Consider the following 17,612-nt stretch of genomic DNA (forward strand, 5'->3'; position numbering starts at 1 on the left):
ATTTTATTTTTGCTAACCGTTTACAAGTTGTTTTTGTTGAGTGTGATTTTGCTATAGATCTAAGAACTTGGTTTTGTATGCGTACACGATCTTTGGGGAAAAGAAGGATTATTGCCTTGAACCTTGAGATTGAGAAAAGAGCCAAGTTTCTTAGAAAACAAAGAAACATGGCACAAGACCAAGTCAACATCAATTTGAACCTTAATGGAGAGGGGGATGATAATGGAGTCAATCAACCACTACCCCCAGTGCGATCCATGTCTGATTACATTGCAGCCGATGTTGAGGCACATGATAGCATCAATGTGGCAGGTGTGGAGGCCAACAACTTTGAAATCATGCCGACTATTCTACATATGGTTGCTTCAGATCAATTTGGAGGGTCACCTACGGAAGATCCCAATGCTCATATCACAAAGTTCCTAAGGATTTGTGGCACTTTTAAGATAAATGGAGTCCCTTAAGAAGCTATAAAGCTACGTCTTTTTCCTTTCTCAGTAAAGGATAAAGCTCATAGTTGGCTCATCTCTCTCCCAGCCAATCATTTTGTTACTTGGGACCAACTACATGGAGAGTTCTTGAAAAAGTTCTACCCAATTTCCAAGACTCAAAAGATGAGGAGAGTAATTCATAATTTCAAGCAACTGGCAATTGAATCTTTGACTAAGTCTTGGGAGAGATTTAAAGAGATGAGAAGGCAGTGTTCACACCATGAGATTCAAAGTTGGGATTTGATGATGGTATTCTATGAAGGTTTGCTTGAAAATTCAAGGGTCTTAGTTGATGCTTCTTCGGGTGGACCATTCACAGTTTTGGACCCAATTCCAGCTGAGGAACTGTTGGAGAAAATTGCTATGAATGGATCAACATGGTACTCGGGGCAACCTTCACAAATACCTGTAGGAGGCATGCATGAAGTGGAACAAATTTCAGCATTTTCAGCCAAGGTGGATAATGTAGCTTCCTTGGTCCAAAAGCTAGCCCAAATCACTCTTAAAAATCAAAATGTGAGTTATGTTTCTACTCCATCTATTTCTTTGGGTCAAGCTTTGATGCATGAGCTTTGTGGTGGTGGGCACAATTTGGGAGAATGCCTCAATGATTCAAGTTCTCAATCTCCCATGGAGCATATTAATATGGTTGGGTATAATAGGCCACAACAACAATCATATCAATCTCAAGGGCCTATAATCCAAATTCCTCAAGGATCACCCAGGTTTTTCATGGAGCAATCCAATGGGGGCTGCAAATCCACAACATTTTGTCAATAGAGGACCATCAGGTTTCCACAGGCAACAATACCAAGGTATGCAATCTCAACATCCTTCACCGGCTTTGGGCAACAATACCAAGGTATGCAATCTCAACCTCCTTCACCGGCTTTGGAAGCTCCACCGTACCAGAACCAAACTTGGAGGCCATGATGAGTATGTTGCTCATATCGCAGTTGCAAAGTGAGGAGGGGATCAAGCAAGTGACTGGGAGGTTGGATCAATTGAGTACCCACAATACGATGCTAGAGAATCAACTTGCCAATCAAGCCTCTACATCTTGCACCAAAGTAACAGGAAAGTTGCCCGCTTGCCCCGAAAATCCTAGAGAACATGTCAATGCAATTGTTACCAGGAGTGGAAATGTACTTGGAGAACCATCTCTTCCAATCAAAACATCAACTTCAAATAAAAGTGTTGATGTAGAGATTGAGGAGAAACTTGAAGAGGAAGAAGTTGAACCGGCTGTCTTGACACCAAAGTCACAAAGTCATGATGAGGTAGAGAAGCTCGTGAGAATGTATGAACCACCATTATTGCCCTTTCCTCAAAAATTTCAAAAGCAAGTTAAAGAGAGTAGGTGGAAAAAGTTTTTGGAGATAGTTGAGAGTTTGAAAGTTTCAATTTCCTTACTTGATTTGCTTTTAGAAGTTCCATCTCATGGAAAATTTTTGATGGACATTCTTGCTAAGAAGAAGAAATTTGGTGATCATGAGATGGTGGCTATGGCACAAGAGTATAGGGCTTTGGCACGCAGTGAAAATAGGAGCATATTGAAGCATAGAGATCTGGGAAGATTCACAATCCCATGTTTTATTGGAGGTCATATGATCAAAAGATCCCTTTGTGATCTTGGAGCTAGTGTCAATGTTATGCCTTTATCACTTTGCAAAAAGTTGAATTTGGGAGAGCCTAAACCGATCCAACTTACATTGACATTTGCGGATCAATCTACTACAAGTCCTATTGGAATTCTTGAAGATGTTCCAGTTTGGGTAGATACGTATTGTGTGCCTTGTGACTTCATTGTGATAGATGCCTCGAAGAATCCTGATGTTCCAATCATTTTGGGGAGACCAGGAAAAAGTAGAAGTTAATGTTATTAATGAGCCAAAGTCCACTGGAGATGAAAACTGTTCTATGGTTAATAGCAAGTCCCTTATGGATCTTGATCCCAGTTTTGAGATGACATATGAGGTGCATGAAAAGTGGAACAACTTCTTGGGTGGTGAGATCAATCTCACGGATCTACTGGGACGAGCACTCCATAATGAGGTTACGTCAAGCTAGCAACGTAAAACTTAGCGCTTTATGGGAGGCACCCCATGTTATCTTTCATATTGCATGTTTATTACTTTCTACTATTTTCGTTTATTTAGTCTTTTATTTAGCATATTTTAGTTCATGTTGTTTTATTGCTTTTTACCTTTCTCTTGTCTCTTGTTTTCCTTTTCTTTGATTTTGCATCAGGGACGATGTAAAATTTTAAGTGTGGGGGATGAACCAAAAATTTGGGATAATTTTTAAAATTTTTGCTTGGATGACTTAGTTTCGTGTTGACTTGTTGTTAATAAGTTACTTGTCATAGCATGCAGTTACAATTGCTCTCTCTCTCTTGGTGGTTTGTGGTTTGTTTTGGTGGTATTTGTTGTAATTCAATTTGTGATTGATGATTTGAGGTGTAACACATGATTGATCTATTCTCTTGCCAATAGTCTTGTTAACCACTCAATAATTAAATTAATTCGTGATCTTGTGTGTTATACATTGCTAGTGAAGGCTTATGTGAGATTCCGGTCATGGGTGTTTTGCTAGAACTTGCTCATTACTCCCTAAGTGAATCCTAAGTTTTGCATGTTTCGAAGTGATTCAGACCATTTTTGTTTAGCCATAGCCTTTAAGCATGTCCCTATGTATGTTATTATCCCTTGTGTCCCCTTTGAGCCTTATGTTTGTTTAAATAAGTGCTAAGCACTTGTCCCTCATTTTGATTATTTTCTTTGTGTTAACCCCTTCATCAAAACCCTCATCCTTTAGCCAGATATTTTCACTTCCACCCTTGAGAGAATGGAGCTTTTATCATATCCCTGTAGAAGAGATTTTTATGGAGTTTATATCTAAAAAGAAACTTTTGTACAAAAGTTCAAGTGTGGGGGTCTTGATTATTGATCTTAAGTTTATTCCTTGAGAGGGTATTGTATTCCAAAGAAAATCCAAAGAAAATAATAAAAAGAGAAATTATGAAAAAGAGAAAAGAAAAAAAGGATGATTGAAGATTGAAAGTTTGATTGTTTAGACCCCTTCTTAATTATAAGATTGCTTTGTTCTTGAGCTAAAACTCAACTTCTTAAATTGTTATTGTCTTATCTCTTCTAAGGTTTTGAAAAGAAAGATAATTGTGAACTTCTCTCTTTTGTTAAATATTCCTTACCACTTCTTTGTTAGCCAATCACCCTTAGCCACATTACAAACTTAATAAAGACATATTTGATCTTAGCATGCATTCTTAGAGTTGAGCTAGTAGGAGTATGAAGGGCAAGCCTATGAGATTTCATTCATGAGCCGTGTTTTGCAAAATCTCAACTAAGTATTTGTGCACACTTGATCCTAACACACTTTAATGATTTTGGTGTTTGGTCATTGGCTTGAGAATGGGTCTTATGTGCCAAACTGAGATCATTCTTGATGCTTGTTGTTTTGTGGCAAGTTGGTTGGTGGTATGAAAGGTTGTGCAAGAGAGAGTATGAGTAATTTGTATGTTTCACTTGTGATTTATTCCTTGGTTTTGCTTGAGGACAAGCAAAGGCTTAAGTGTGAGGGACTTTGATGTGAGCTTAATTGTATATATTTCTAAGTGTTAGTTTGATCATATTTGTTTGGCTCAAGTTTATGAAATTTTTACTTTAATTGCATATTCCCTTGTTTTATCATTTAGTTATGGTTTACACATGTTTTGAATGTTTTACGGTGTTTGTTAGTGTTTTGGAGCCATTGTAGGTTAATTCCAAAAGCAAGAGAAGTTCTAGCACGAGTTTTGAGCCGAAGTGGACCGAACCGTGCCAACACAGGAAGTTCGACGCGTCAAGCCCATGGCTCGACGCATTCAGTTTTTATAGTAACTATTTGGTTCTAGTGGTCGAAGACTTGACGCGTCGAGAATTTCCAGTGCGGTCCGAGACGAGCAGCCGAAGGCTTGACGCGTCGAGAAGTACCCGCGAAGAGACGAGCAAATTCGGTGCCCCAGATTCAACGCGTCGAGGCGCCGAAGGGCTGTGCCCAAAGTTTCCAATTTTTGCGGGGAAGATTCCTAATTCGCCCCAGCTCAATTTCCGCTATAAAATGATGCATTCCCTCAACCCTAGATTATTATGCTCAGTTTTGGAGACAAGAAAGAAGAGCATCAAGAGCTACAAGTTGTCATTGGAAGCAAGAAGAAAGCTAGAAAGATTTGGGAGAATCATTTGGTTTATTCTTGTACTCTTTTGATTATTTGTAAACTCTTAATATTTGCTATGTATTGCTTATTAGCCATGTGTGGCTAATTTCCTTTAGAGATTCTTGGGTAAAAGTATTTATGAACCTATGTGCCTAGCTAGTTTTATAATTCTTAATATATTTATATTTGAGTTTTATACTTGTGTTGCAATGGTGATTATATTGTTGATGCTAGTAGTTAACGGCTGTAATTACTTGTTTCATTGCTTTCTTTGTGTCATAACGGGAGTTAGCATAATTTATGGCACACACAATTGCACTTAACTGTTGCACCTTGGAAGATGGATAATTTGATAAGTAGTTTAATAATTTATGGCACACACAATTGCACTTAACTGTTGCACCTTGGAAGATGGAAAATTGGATAAGTAGTTTAATTCTTGATTGTTTCACATCGAGAGATGGTAGTAATTAAGAATTTATTATGAATGCTTGTTCTTATATTGTTGGGTGTTTATATCACGGGAGTGAATATTCACATAGGTAAGAGATTACGAGAGTAACTATTGCTACTATTTGCATTCTCACACTTGTTTGAACCCAGATTTAGTATTGTTCTCAAGTTTGGCACTAGGTGATTAAATACTTGAATCCCAAGAATCTCATTCTCTTCTTATTGTTTTCACAAACTTGCATACTTTATTTTAATTAGTTTTTACCATTGCTCAATCTCTCTTTTCGTTAGGATTAGCTTCATAAGAATAATTTAGTAGCTAGTGCTTAATACGCCCCACTTCTTTATGAATCGATAACTTGATACTCCGGGTATTATTTGTTTGAGAAATATACTACAACTAATGAATAATTTTATGAACGTTCCAGAAATGGCTATTACAATGCAAGAGTTCAGTAAACAAATGACCAAGTTACTTTGCAAGTATAACAATGGTGATTATTTCTATGAAGGCTCCAGAAATGGGCAAATGGCTATTACAATGCAAGAGTTCAGTAAACAAATGACCAAGGTACTTTGCTAGTAGCCTAGTATAACAATGGTGATTATTTCTATGAAGGCTCAGAAATGGCTACTACAATGCAAGAGTTCAGTAACCAAATGACCAAGGTACTTTGCTAGTATAACAATGGTGATTATTTCATTGTTAGTGTTTCTTGGGGAATTAGTACGTTTTGTGCATTGTGAGACAGTTTGAATTTTTGATGCTCTTTCAAACCGTCTCATACCAAATCAGGATCTCACTATCGAACGCGTTGGGTTCATCTTCCCTTCGAAGCGTACTTATTGATTTTTCGGCGACGGAAGAAGGCAAATAGTTGGTGTTTGTAGTTAACATATTATGTGCCTTCACAGTTAATAAATTATGTACATTTAAATAAATTGAGACCACATATGTTAACTGCATATTATGTGCCATTAGTTAACAGTGCGTTAATATATTATTATGGGCCTTCAATTTATTTACAAACATATAATTTATTAACTACTATTACGTAATATGTTAACTGCCAACACATAACTTGAATATTATTTTAGACCAGAGTCCACAATGCAAGGTGAACCATAGTCCATGGTATAATTTGTCTACATTGGGTTGCTGGCAAATTATAATATTATACCATGGACCAGTCCACTTTCCATTGTGGATCCTAATTTAAAACAACACAAATTATGGGCAAATTATTGTGTGGACCATGAATATTAGGTACATGTTTAATATATTAAAAGTACATTATTTTTGTATTGAAGGTACATTATATTTGTACTGAAGGTACATTATATAAAATAATGTATCATTAGTATATTAAAAATGCACTTTTAAAAAATGTATCCTACGTACATAAATAATTTACCCTTAGTATATTAAAAATGTACGGGGTACTTTTTATTTATGGTCCACACAATTGTGTGGATCATGGTCCATGCAATAATGATTGCAAATTATGTACCTGCAGTTAACATATAATGTACCTTAAGGTGGGTTAACATAATATGCACTTGTAAATAAATTGAAGGTATATAATATGTTAACTGTATATACGTAATATGTTAGTTGTAGTAGTTATAATAGATACATTATAATTTATTAATTGTCAATACATAATATATTAACTGTAGTCTGTAGGTACTTAATATGCTAACTATAGATACATATATGTTAATTGTAATAGATACATAATTTATTAATTGAAAGTACATAATATGTTTATTGTACGTACATACTTTTGAATATTGTTTTTTATCAAAGTCCACAGTGCAAGGTGGACCATGGTCCATAGTATGATTTTTACGCCTATTCAACGTCTTTTTTTTTTTTTTTTTTTTCACCCAAAAAAACCATGGTCCATGGTATGATTTTTACGCATATTCAACGTCTTTTATTTTTTTTTTTTTGGATGTTGGGGATTTCTCGATCTAGGCGTCTCCTATTTTTAAGTAATTGCTAGTTTTAACCAAGATAGTGGTGTGTCTTCTTGTGACTTAGCTTGGTGCTTCTTGATGTATGCTTCGCTCACTTACTGGCATAGCTATCTCTCATATTTACTGTACTGTGAACAGAGTTGCCTATTGTCTTACTAGGGAAGCCTATTCTATGTCTGTACGTCAGGAGTGGATCTCTTCCCCTCCGTCTTTTATTGTTAACGATCTGTATGCTGATTTGAATTAATGAAATGATTATTTGGTTTTCAAAAAAAAAAAGAAGTAATTGCTAGTTTGTTTCGAGTGTCTCCACCTTATCGCTTAACAAAAAAAAAAAAAAAAAAAAAAAAAAAAAAAAAAAAAAAAAAAAAAAAACTAAAATTCATCGGAGAAACCTAGTTAAGTTGGTCAAAGTGTTAACTTAGTAATCACAATGTTATAAATTTGACTCACATCAGTAACAGTTTATTGACGTTTTTGGTTTACCTCCTTATCTTTATCAGCTAAGATCACAAGATAATATTGACCCAATTCACGCCCTTAAGTAATAATTGCATGTTTTTCTCGTTAAGCGTCACGCACACACTAAAAAATAACAAAAAAAAAAAAAAAAACTCATTGTAATATAGGAGTAATTAATAACTGAATCCCATGTCTCAATCCTTATACCAAGGACCAGGGTTCATAGCATTATGAACCCTAATGCATGTGTATGTGTCTTATATTGTGAGTTTTGTGTCATGTGTTATGAAATTTTGTATTTTAAGAATATGAATTTTGTACCTAAAATAAATTAGTAATTGTGTTTTAATTTATGTTATGAATTTCTATGTTTTTTGTTTTGAAATTCTATGAATATGAACACAAATTATATACCTAAATCATATTTGAAAAATAATAAATATATAACATGTGTATGTGTCTTGTATTGTAATTTTTTGTGTTTTATGTTATCAAATTCTGTATCTTACAAGTATGAATTTTGTATCTCGTTGTTTCAATTCAAGATCCATAATGCTATGTACACTCTGATCCATGATATAAATTGCTCCTATGTCTGGCAAATTATTGTGTGGACTACAGTCCAAAACGACGTCGTTTTGATGTTAAAAAGATTCCATGCCCCGCACGCATGTTAGAATTATGAACATTTTATGGTGATAAAGTTAAATCCCGACCGTCAGTGGTCGATTGTACTCGTAGAATGTATGTATTGTAAGTAATATGTATGAACAAGAGAGAAATAGCTCAAAGGGCATTTTATTCATGTTTTGATCTTTGCAACTCTAGAGAGAATAGAGATAATCATGTCTAGAGAGAGAGTGGAGAGAGTGGAAAAAAAACCCCGTTATTAAGGGGTGGGGTGCCTTTATATAGGCACCTAACCCGTACCCAATACCGTACACGTGTACAAACTACGTAGGGTGGTATACCCGGGGTATATTCCCTATCAACTAGCTGCCCCAGTCCGTTCCCTAACGTCGAGCTGACAAGGAAGGGTTCGGGCTGAGAGATTCGAGTACACGGTCCAGGACGAGCTCCTTGAGTCCGAATTGAGCACAGGGGCGCGATTTACACCGATTGCCTCATTAAAAACCTTAAACTAAGAAAAACCCAGCGGGAAAAAAATGTAGCTAAGGAAAAAGAGTACAACCACAAGTGCAATCTTTTGGGGCATTGGGCTTACTCACAATCTTGGGATTGAAAACTCCGACTACATAGTCTGTGACTTACGCAGGTTGCCTTGTTAAAAACCTTAGGCTAAGAAAAAACTCAATGGAAAAAAATTTTAGCCTAGGAAAAAAAAAAAGAGCACAACCATATGCACAGTCTTTCGGACTATAAGGGGCTGTCCGGATTCTACCGATCTAGAGATCGGGTTTGCGACACGATCTGAGGATCAAACGTTGCTAGTCAGGAGATTCCTCCCTTGATCTCACCGATCGCGTTTGGTTAGTTTGATTGCCACATTAGAAAGTATGGCAGGTTTTGACAACCATAATTGTTCGAACGGGGTGTTTTCCCCTTGTAAGCTCGGTTTATGAACCAAGAGTCCCAAATGGAGGGACACTTGGAAACCCGAAGGTCCAACGATAACAAGATCGGGACGTTCATCATTCTTAGGAAGTGCGTTATGGTGTGCTATAGTCACCAAGTGCACTATGCTCGAAAAGCTCATTTATGGTCGGAAAATGCACTAGTGAGCTCCGTAGGCCAAGGGGGTTGCCCTATATACCTGGAAATATGCTCGGGAAGTGACCCGAATGGGTTCACGGAACTGGTGTTCGGGACACCAACCCGACCATACTCATGGCAACGGCGATCAATTTGCCAACTTTGCAGAGCTTTGGAGACTACGAGGTATGAACATATCGATCAAGAGATCGAACCTCGATGCAATGAAGAGATTAAACGCTGCCGATCAAGCGATCGGACTTTCGATCGCGATCTGGTGATTAAACTTACCAATCAAGAGATTGGATTTATCCGAGGTGAGAAAATCGACCTAGCGGGCTCAATTGCCTACTTTGTAGGGCTTATGCGGATCAAAGGATCGAATCTCGACATGATAAAGAGATTGAATGGTACCAATCAAGTGATCGGTCTTTCTAGCACGCTCTAGCGATCAAACTTACCAATCAAGAGATTGGGTTTACCTGAGGCGGGAAGATCGACCCAACGGGCTCAATTGCCTACTAAGTAGGGCTTATGCCGAGATATGATCCTGGGCCTGCAGTGCCAGTGGTGGCATCATCGCTGAGAAGCGGGAAAGATTCATCGCTGAAAAGCGGGATAGATACATCGCTGAGAAGCGGCGTCGCTAAGAAGCGATATAGATACATCGCTGAAGAGCGGCATCGCTAAGAAGCGGTACAGATACATTGCTGAAGAGCGACATCGCTAAGAAGCGGTACAGATACATCGCTGAAGAGTGGCATCGCTAAGAAGCGGTATAGATACATCGCTCAAAAGCGCCATCACTAAGAAGCGGTATAGATACATCGCTGAAGAGCGACATCGCTAAGAAGCGATATAGTCGCTAAAGAGCGGCTTCGCTAAGAAGCGGTATAGATACATCGCTAAAGAGCGGCATCGCTAAAAAGCGGTATAGATACATCGATGAAGTGCGGCATCGCTAAGAGGCGAGACTGACCGGTCTAACCGGACTCATAGCGCCGGTGGTGGCAATGCCGACCTAACCGGACTTAACAGCCTACTCCGTAGGTCTTATACCGAGATAAACTCTCGGGCTTAAAGGGCCGGTGGTGGTAATATCGACCTAACCGGGCTTAATACACGACTATTCAATATACATGATGATGTACAACTTACAAAGCAAATTTAAAAGTTTACAAGCTTTAAAAATTTTGCTTTTCTTGATCACAGATTCAATCGGGCGATCTCGAGCACGTACTGATGGAGCGCGACACAGTTTCTATCTTTGAAACTCCTCAGTTGGTCGTAATGCTTCGCCAATATCCGAAGATCGTAGTTGTTCCCATCATTTCGGTCGTAACCGATCTTAAAGATAGTAAATGGGCACCTTACTCCCATTGCCCTATAACCGGGCAAAATAAACGGGAACCTTACTCCCGTGGCCCTATAACCAGGCAAATCGGTCCGAGGACCTATAACGGGCACCTTACTTCGTAATGGGCACCTTACTCCCACAAATCAAACGGTACGAGGACCGTAAACGGGCACGCTCCTCCCGTTGTGGGCACCTTACTCCCCCAAATCGGTCCGAAGACCGTGACCGGGCACGCTACTCCCGTAAATCAAAATGGTATGAGGACCGTAAACGGGCACGCTCCTCCCGCAGTGGGTACACTACTCCCACAAATCAAACAGTACGAGGACCGTAAACGGGCACGCTCCTCCCGCAGTGGGCACGCTACTCCCACAAATCGGTCTGAAGACCGTGACCGGGCATGCTACTCCCGTAAATCAAAATGGTACGAGGACCGTAAACGGGCACGCTCCTCCCGCAGGGGGCACGCTACTCCCACAAATCAAACGGTACAAGGATCGTAAACAGGCACGCTCCTCCCGTATTGGGCACGCTACTCCCACAAATTAGACGGTACGAGGACCGTAAACGGGCACGCTCCTCCAGCAGTGGGCACGCTACTCCCACAAATCAAACGGTTCGAGGCCCGTGAGCGGGCACGCTATTCCCACATCCGGGTTTTTAACTGGTTAAAATTGCCTACAACGTAGGACTTATGCCGAGATTTAATCCCGGACTTACAATGCGGTGGTGGATGAACCGACCTAACCGGACTTAGATACATGAGTTGTGCCGAGATTTAATCCCGGACTTACAATGCCAGTGGTGGATGAACCGACCTAACCGGACTTAGATACATGAGTTATGCCGAAATTTAATCCCGGTCTTACAAAATATAAAGCTAGATACGAAGCTATGAGCTTATGACCAATCGTTATACCCTACACCACGGCGCGCGTAGCACTGTGCGCCGCGTGCCTCCCAAAACGACGTCGTTTTGGGGTCTTTTTGGAAGGCGCGGTAGGAAGTTGCTGTGATTATGTGTATTTGTTCACACAATTATGTGTATTTGTTCATACAGTTATGTAAATTTTTTATACAATTATGTACATTCTTTTTATACAATTATGTACATCCGAATCAGAAAATTTGTGTGTATTATGTTAAGAGTTGATGTGTATTATGTTAAAAGTTTATGTTTATTATGTATTATGTTAGATTATGTGTATTATCTTTTAAAAAGAGTATGTATATTTTGTTATATAATTATGTACATTCATGTTTACAATTATGTGTATTCTAGTATAACATTATGCACATTTTTGAACAACGGGTTTTTTTTAAAGAAAAAACTACTGCCATTCACTGGGGCGGGAAATTTCAAAAAAAAAAAAAAAAAAAAAAATTAAAACGACGTCGTTTTGCATCTCGGTACACAGTGCAACGCGCGTCGTGGTGTAGGATATAAATTGCCGCTTATGACTAATACAATTTATAAATCCATGAAAGGATTATATAGCCCAAAAACTAATCTCTAATATGTGGGCCCATAGACCACACACGGCCCAAATCTATATACATATAAAGGCCATAGGATTTTGGCCAATCAAATCCTTCCATTTTCCCGCCTAAATTACACGACACCGTTTAAGTGTTTTTTTTTTGTTTTTTTTTTTTTTCAAATCCATTCAATTTCCCGCCTATTTGAAAATTTTAATTTACTGATTTGGTATTGACGTATGATTTTAGGCCTGCTGTTTAGGGGTGTGGGCTATTGTGGAGTTAGTATTCTAATGGGTTTCTAGATAGGAAACGTGTGGTTTAAGTCTAATGGGTATGGGAGTGATGTAAATTGCAGTGCATAGGTAATATTTTAATATTTTTGCAATTGTCCGACTCTAAGTTTACTGGTTATATATAGCTACACATTCAGGCCTCAAAGCAAAGCAAAGCAAAATATTACAAGTTTCTTTCATCTGTGCTATCACAAAACGAAGCAAAATATTACAACTTTCAGCTTTCAAAAACCAACATGACTGGGCAGTTCATAGTTGGTGCCCAGCTTCACCCGCAACAGACTTCTAAGGCCATTAGATTGCGTTGTGTGCGGAGCTATGTTGTCACTGAAAACAGAGGACAAAAACAAATTAGAAGTCAAGAGTGTGTGTTTCATGATCAAGAGGTGTGCTATTCCTAGATTACTATCTTCTAATTTTATTGTCTATTGCTAACTGTTTATAAGTACTTATGATATTTTCTTTGTGTCTTGAATATAGGGTATTTTTATTCATGTTCACATACCTAAGGATATTGTTGCAACATACCAGAATATGTTCAAGGAGGGTAAAGTCTATGGTATTCGAAATTTCCTATGTATCACTAACTTTTTCAAGTATAAAACAAGCACACATCGTTATATGATCAAATTCAAACATGACACTGTTGTGAAGCAATATCAGCGTGTGAATTTCCCTAAAACAATGTTCCGGTTTAAGAGTTTCCCGGACATACTTTCAAAGAAGAATGTTGATGAGAAAGTGTTGATCGGTAAGAGTTTAACTGGATGCATACATATATAATACTCAAATGAAGGAATGCTACTTTGATTATGTTTTCAACCATAGCCATCAAAACTAATATTCTGCTGTTATTTTATGTAGAGGTGATTGGCCGAGTTGTTGAAATTTATACACCACTAGACAAAGTGATAGCTGGAAAATAAACAAGGCTTATTGACTTTGTTCTTGAAGACAATGAGTAATTTTTTTTTGGCTTGGCTATGCTGATGTAAATCTTATTATTAATTCTGTTGGGTATTTAAATTGGTTTTTGTTTTATGCAGTAAAAATCAGATTAAGTGTACATTATGGGATGAGCATGTGGATCAACTAACTCCTTATTTCCAAATTGTTGCATCTGATCCAGTTATACTTCTCATTCAACTTTGTAGGGCCAAGTTTATGGACAGTAAGTTCTAATCCATGATGGGTGTGCTTTCTATTTCAAATAATATCCTATCTCCTAATGAGAAAATTTTTTTCTGGTTAGATGGCGAGGTTCGTATTTGCAGCTCCTTTGATGCTACCCAACTATTTTTTACTCATTCGTCTAAGGAGTTCCGTGACTTCAAGAATAGGTGTGTTTCTATTTTATGGTGTTTGTTCAACTTTTTAAATCAAAATGGATGTGAAAGTATTTACTTTTTTATTTTTAATAGCTTTACAGGTGACTACACCCCTTTGAGGTGTATAGAATCTGGTTCTAGGCTTGATGTTGGTTTCCCTACTAATGGCCTGCATCCTAATGATATTTTGGTTACTCCTATTGAAGATATTTACTTGAAAAAACAGGTTAATATGCTACAATGTTTCATAATTATTTATGTTTGTCTACTAATTTTTTTGTGTTTTCTATGTACTTATAAATTCTAAGCATAAAAGAGATGACCTAGATATTTTTTTTTTTGTGCACCAGTTGGGGGAGTATTGGGTTGCAGGCAGAATTGTTGGCGTAGAGAGTATAAGTGATTGGTATTTCATTTCTTGCAAGACTAATTCTTGCAAGAAGAAGCTTGCTGAACAAGGTGGCATGATGTACTGTGGTGGGTGTAAGAATTCTTGGCATGAAGGAATTGTGAGGTATAGGTTGATTGTCCGTGTGGCGGACCACACTGGAGATGCCCCTATGCTGATATTGGATCGTGAATGTGCAGATTTGGTTGGTATGTCAGCGGCTGAGTTAAAGGCTAAGTACCCTGAGGTATACTATACTATTTCACTTCTTTATTGGGTGTTTAGTGGTTGGTTTTTGATGTCTTATCTGTTCTCAAATATTTCTAGGGAAATAATTGTATTCCACCTGAACTTGGTCGCTTGCGTGGGATGTCTATGGTTTTCCGTATTGTTATGAAGAAGGAACAGGTGGAGAGCTACTATTCTGCCTTTACGGTTCTAAGGATTTGCAGGGATGAGCCATTAGTTACACAACACTGCTCAGGTTTTCTAGGTGCCCCTTCTGCTGAAATGGTTCCAGGTCATGTCGGAGGTTCTTTGGATGTTGGATGTAACTCTGAGGTATACTTATTATTCTATTTTTGGGTTTATAAGTGGTTCTAAGTAGGTTATTGACTGGTCAGAACTATTTTTATGCAGCAACAGTTTGGCAGTGATGAAGAGGAGTTTTTTGGAGTGGAGGATGTCTCTGATGGTGTGGAAGATGATATCACTGTTGGTTTGGATGACATTTCTGAAGATTTAGGGGATGAGCATGCTGCTGATGCTGTTAAGGGATCTATGATCAAAGATTTGGTTACTGCTGGTGGTTCTAACAAAACTAAGGATAAGGGTGTTGCTGATTTGGAAAGTGAACATGTGGGTGTTCCTCTTAAGAGATCTCTGCTGAAAGAGTTTGGTATGTCTGGTAGCATAAAGAAAGCTAAGGAGGTGGTGGTGAAGCAGGAAAAGTAATGGAAATTTCTTTATTTAGAAATAGGTTGTACTAATACTAAGCTGGTAAGTGGGTTTTGTGTGCTAAATTCTACCAAACTGATGGTTATGCCTAGAAAACTGCAGCTTTTTGTAATGTACTGTTAGCCAGTGGATTGTGTCATTGTGTGTAGTGTGTTTTTGCCTATGGGTTTGTTTTTTGAACACTGTAGGTGTTTCAGTGTACTGGTAAGCAGTACAATGTATGTAGTGTGTGTTTTGGAAGGCAATGTGTGTAAAACTGCATATGTTGCAGTTGCTAATCTATTTTAAATGTAATGACAGGTTGCTCTAATTGCAAACCAGCCACTAATGGATTTTGGTTCTTATTCTGTTCAAGTATAAGTATATATTGCTTACCCAAATATTACAAATAAACCTATTATTAATCAAAGTATAATATAAAATAATATAGAAATCCAAATCATTAAAAAAAAAAACAGTTAGAGCATATTATAGCAACAAATTAAATCATATTAATCTATAATTTCACAAAGTTTATTATAGCAAGCCCAAAAAAATTGCAGCATACTGATAGTTTCCTGGTAAATGAGATAAAAAAGAAAGGGGAAAATTACAAAAGGTATAGCAAATTAGGAGGTTGATTTTTGAGTAAATACATATCACTTGCATATTTATTGCAAAGAAATATATTATTCCTTAAGTGAAATAATTGGAACCCATTCAAAAAAAAAAAAAGTATCAAAAAATTAATATTTGAGAAATGACAAAGAAATTGATAGTGGCCATGGTAAATCATACACAAAAAGGGCAAAAATAAAATAAAATTAATAGATTAGCAGGCTGATCATTAAAGAAAAGGATCTCCCATGCACATGTATTCCAGATAAATATGTTATTTTACAAACTCAATTATAGCAACTAAAAAAAAAGAAGCATCAGACTCCTTTGATTTTAGATTGTTAGTATTTGTTCATATATATGTATAAAAAGTATTTCAACTACTTATCTATTCCAAATTAACCTATTATTAAACAAACTTTAATATACCAAAAAAAAAAAAAAAAAAAAAAGCAGTTATATCATATATTAGCAGGCTCATATTTGAGGTAAAGGACTTGCATATGTATTGCAAATAAATCTATTATTTCACAAACATCATGTATGAATATTTTTTTTTTTAAAGAGTGGCATCATACTGAGAATTGAGAAATGACAAACAAATTCAGACAGGCCCTGGTAAATCATTTTTAAAAAGGGAAAAAAAAAAGACAAAGCAGATTAGCAGGTTGATTTTTGAGAAAAAGGATATCAATTGCATATATATTGCAAATAATTATATTTTTCCACAAATATATTTAAAGTAACAAAATTACAAATATATATATATATATATATGGCAACAGATAGCAATTTGAGAAGTGAGAAACAAATTGACAATGCGATGGTACAAATTACACAATACTCAAGACATACATGTAGGAATACTTTTCTCATACACCTATACCTATACCTAAGCATTTAATGTGAATGGTAAGTGTGGACTGCAATTTGAGAAGTGAGAAACAAATTGACAATGCCATGGTACAAATTACACAATACCCAAGACATACATTTATGAATACTTTTTCCCATACACCTATACCTATACCTAAGCATTTAATGTGGATGGTAAGTGTTGACTATTATATACTAATGTTTGATTGAGACTTCTTAGCATGTGTACTACTTGGTATCTCTATATATACTTCATTTAAGAATGCAACATGTACACTATATATTCATTCCAAAAGAGAACTTCAGAAAGTTTTTAGCTAGCAATTGCAACAATGAAAAAATTGACTAGCTCAACTATCATTCGTGGAAAAAGAAAGCTTGATGTTGAAGACAAAGGTAAAAATGAAACATAAATGTTGTTCTTCATTAAAATTGTAACAAATGTTAACTTACTTTTTTGGTTTGCAATACTCATCTTCTTTGCTTTCCATTTGTCTACTATATCTGCACCAATTTGGTTCCCTATGTCTCTTCTTTTTTTGTCAGTGTATTGAGAGACTGTAAATGCAACACTTTCCTGTACACCTGCAAATGAATATTATTGAGGTCATTAAAAAAATCAAAACACTACTAATATATTTGTTGACATGTTTTGTATATAAAATTTGTTGATACAATGATTTAAAAATAGTATTACTTAATAACATGTGAATATGATTTAAATTGAACTTTTTTAGGAATTTAAGGAGAAGGCTAAACTGAAATTATGCTTTTGATGGCATGTGAAGTGGAAAGAACTCTCAAAAAAATAAATTAATCAATTTCAGTATTACTAATCAATTTCAAACTAAATTATTGAATTGTACAGCAACACTAATCTTAATACTCTTTTTCCACAATTTCCACAATTTCCAACTGTTGGGAGTGAAAATTTTACCACATCAATGATTTTAGTCCGTTAATTTAGGTGATTCTAGCCACTACTCAAAGGCCTGAAACAAAACATTTTGGGGGTG

The 17,612-nt window shown here is 36.8% G+C and overlaps 3 protein-coding genes across 3 annotated transcripts; all 3 read left to right on the top strand.

Annotated features, from left to right (window-relative positions):
- The first annotated feature begins 1,420 nt into the window (after window positions 1-1,420).
- On the top strand, window positions 1,421-2,368 carry LOC109183791. The gene is made up of 2 exons (XM_019333854.1): window positions 1,421-1,847; window positions 1,920-2,368. Exons 1-2 carry the CDS (start codon window positions 1,421-1,423, stop codon window positions 2,366-2,368), a joined length of 876 nt encoding a protein of 291 aa, XP_019189399.1.
- Window positions 2,369-12,413: 10,045 nt separating this feature from the next.
- Window positions 12,414-13,291, top strand: LOC109183828. The gene is made up of 2 exons (XM_019333888.1): window positions 12,414-12,836; window positions 12,931-13,291. The coding sequence occupies exons 1-2, from the start codon at window positions 12,687-12,689 to the stop codon at window positions 13,231-13,233; spliced, it is 453 nt and encodes a 150-aa protein (XP_019189433.1). The 5' UTR covers window positions 12,414-12,686; the 3' UTR covers window positions 13,234-13,291.
- Window positions 13,292-13,433: 142 nt separating this feature from the next.
- LOC109183792 lies at window positions 13,434-15,275 on the top strand. Its single transcript, XM_019333855.1, has 6 exons — window positions 13,434-13,441; window positions 13,497-13,621; window positions 13,880-14,004; window positions 14,087-14,413; window positions 14,494-14,727; window positions 14,806-15,275. The coding sequence occupies exons 1-6, from the start codon at window positions 13,434-13,436 to the stop codon at window positions 15,118-15,120; spliced, it is 1,134 nt and encodes a 377-aa protein (XP_019189400.1). The 3' UTR covers window positions 15,121-15,275.
- Window positions 15,276-17,612: the final 2,337 nt, after the last annotated feature.

This window comes from Ipomoea nil, unplaced genomic scaffold (genome assembly GCF_001879475.1).
Source record: "Ipomoea nil cultivar Tokyo-kokei standard unplaced genomic scaffold, Asagao_1.1 scaffold1179, whole genome shotgun sequence".
NCBI classification, from domain to species: Eukaryota; Viridiplantae; Streptophyta; class Magnoliopsida; order Solanales; family Convolvulaceae; genus Ipomoea; species Ipomoea nil.

Bases quoted from the DNA above. Each gene is read 5' to 3' on its own strand.
- LOC109183792 (XM_019333855.1), top strand. The intron at 13,622-13,879 runs GTAAGTTCTAAT...ATAGCTTTACAG, and splicing joins TAGGGCCAAGTTTATGGACA to GTGACTACACCCCTTTGAGG. The intron at 14,414-14,493 runs GTATACTATACT...AAATATTTCTAG, and splicing joins TAAAGGCTAAGTACCCTGAG to GGAAATAATTGTATTCCACC.
- LOC109183791 (XM_019333854.1), top strand. From the start codon at position 1,421: ATGATGAGTATGTTGCTCATATCGCAGTTGCAAAGTGAGGAGGGGATC. The intron at 1,848-1,919 runs GTAGGTGGAAAA...ATTTGCTTTTAG, and splicing joins TCAAAAGCAAGTTAAAGAGA to AAGTTCCATCTCATGGAAAA.
- LOC109183828 (XM_019333888.1), top strand. From the start codon at position 12,687: ATGACTGGGCAGTTCATAGTTGGTGCCCAGCTTCACCCGCAACAGACT. The intron at 12,837-12,930 runs GTGTGCTATTCC...TCTTGAATATAG, and splicing joins GTGTGTTTCATGATCAAGAG to GGTATTTTTATTCATGTTCA.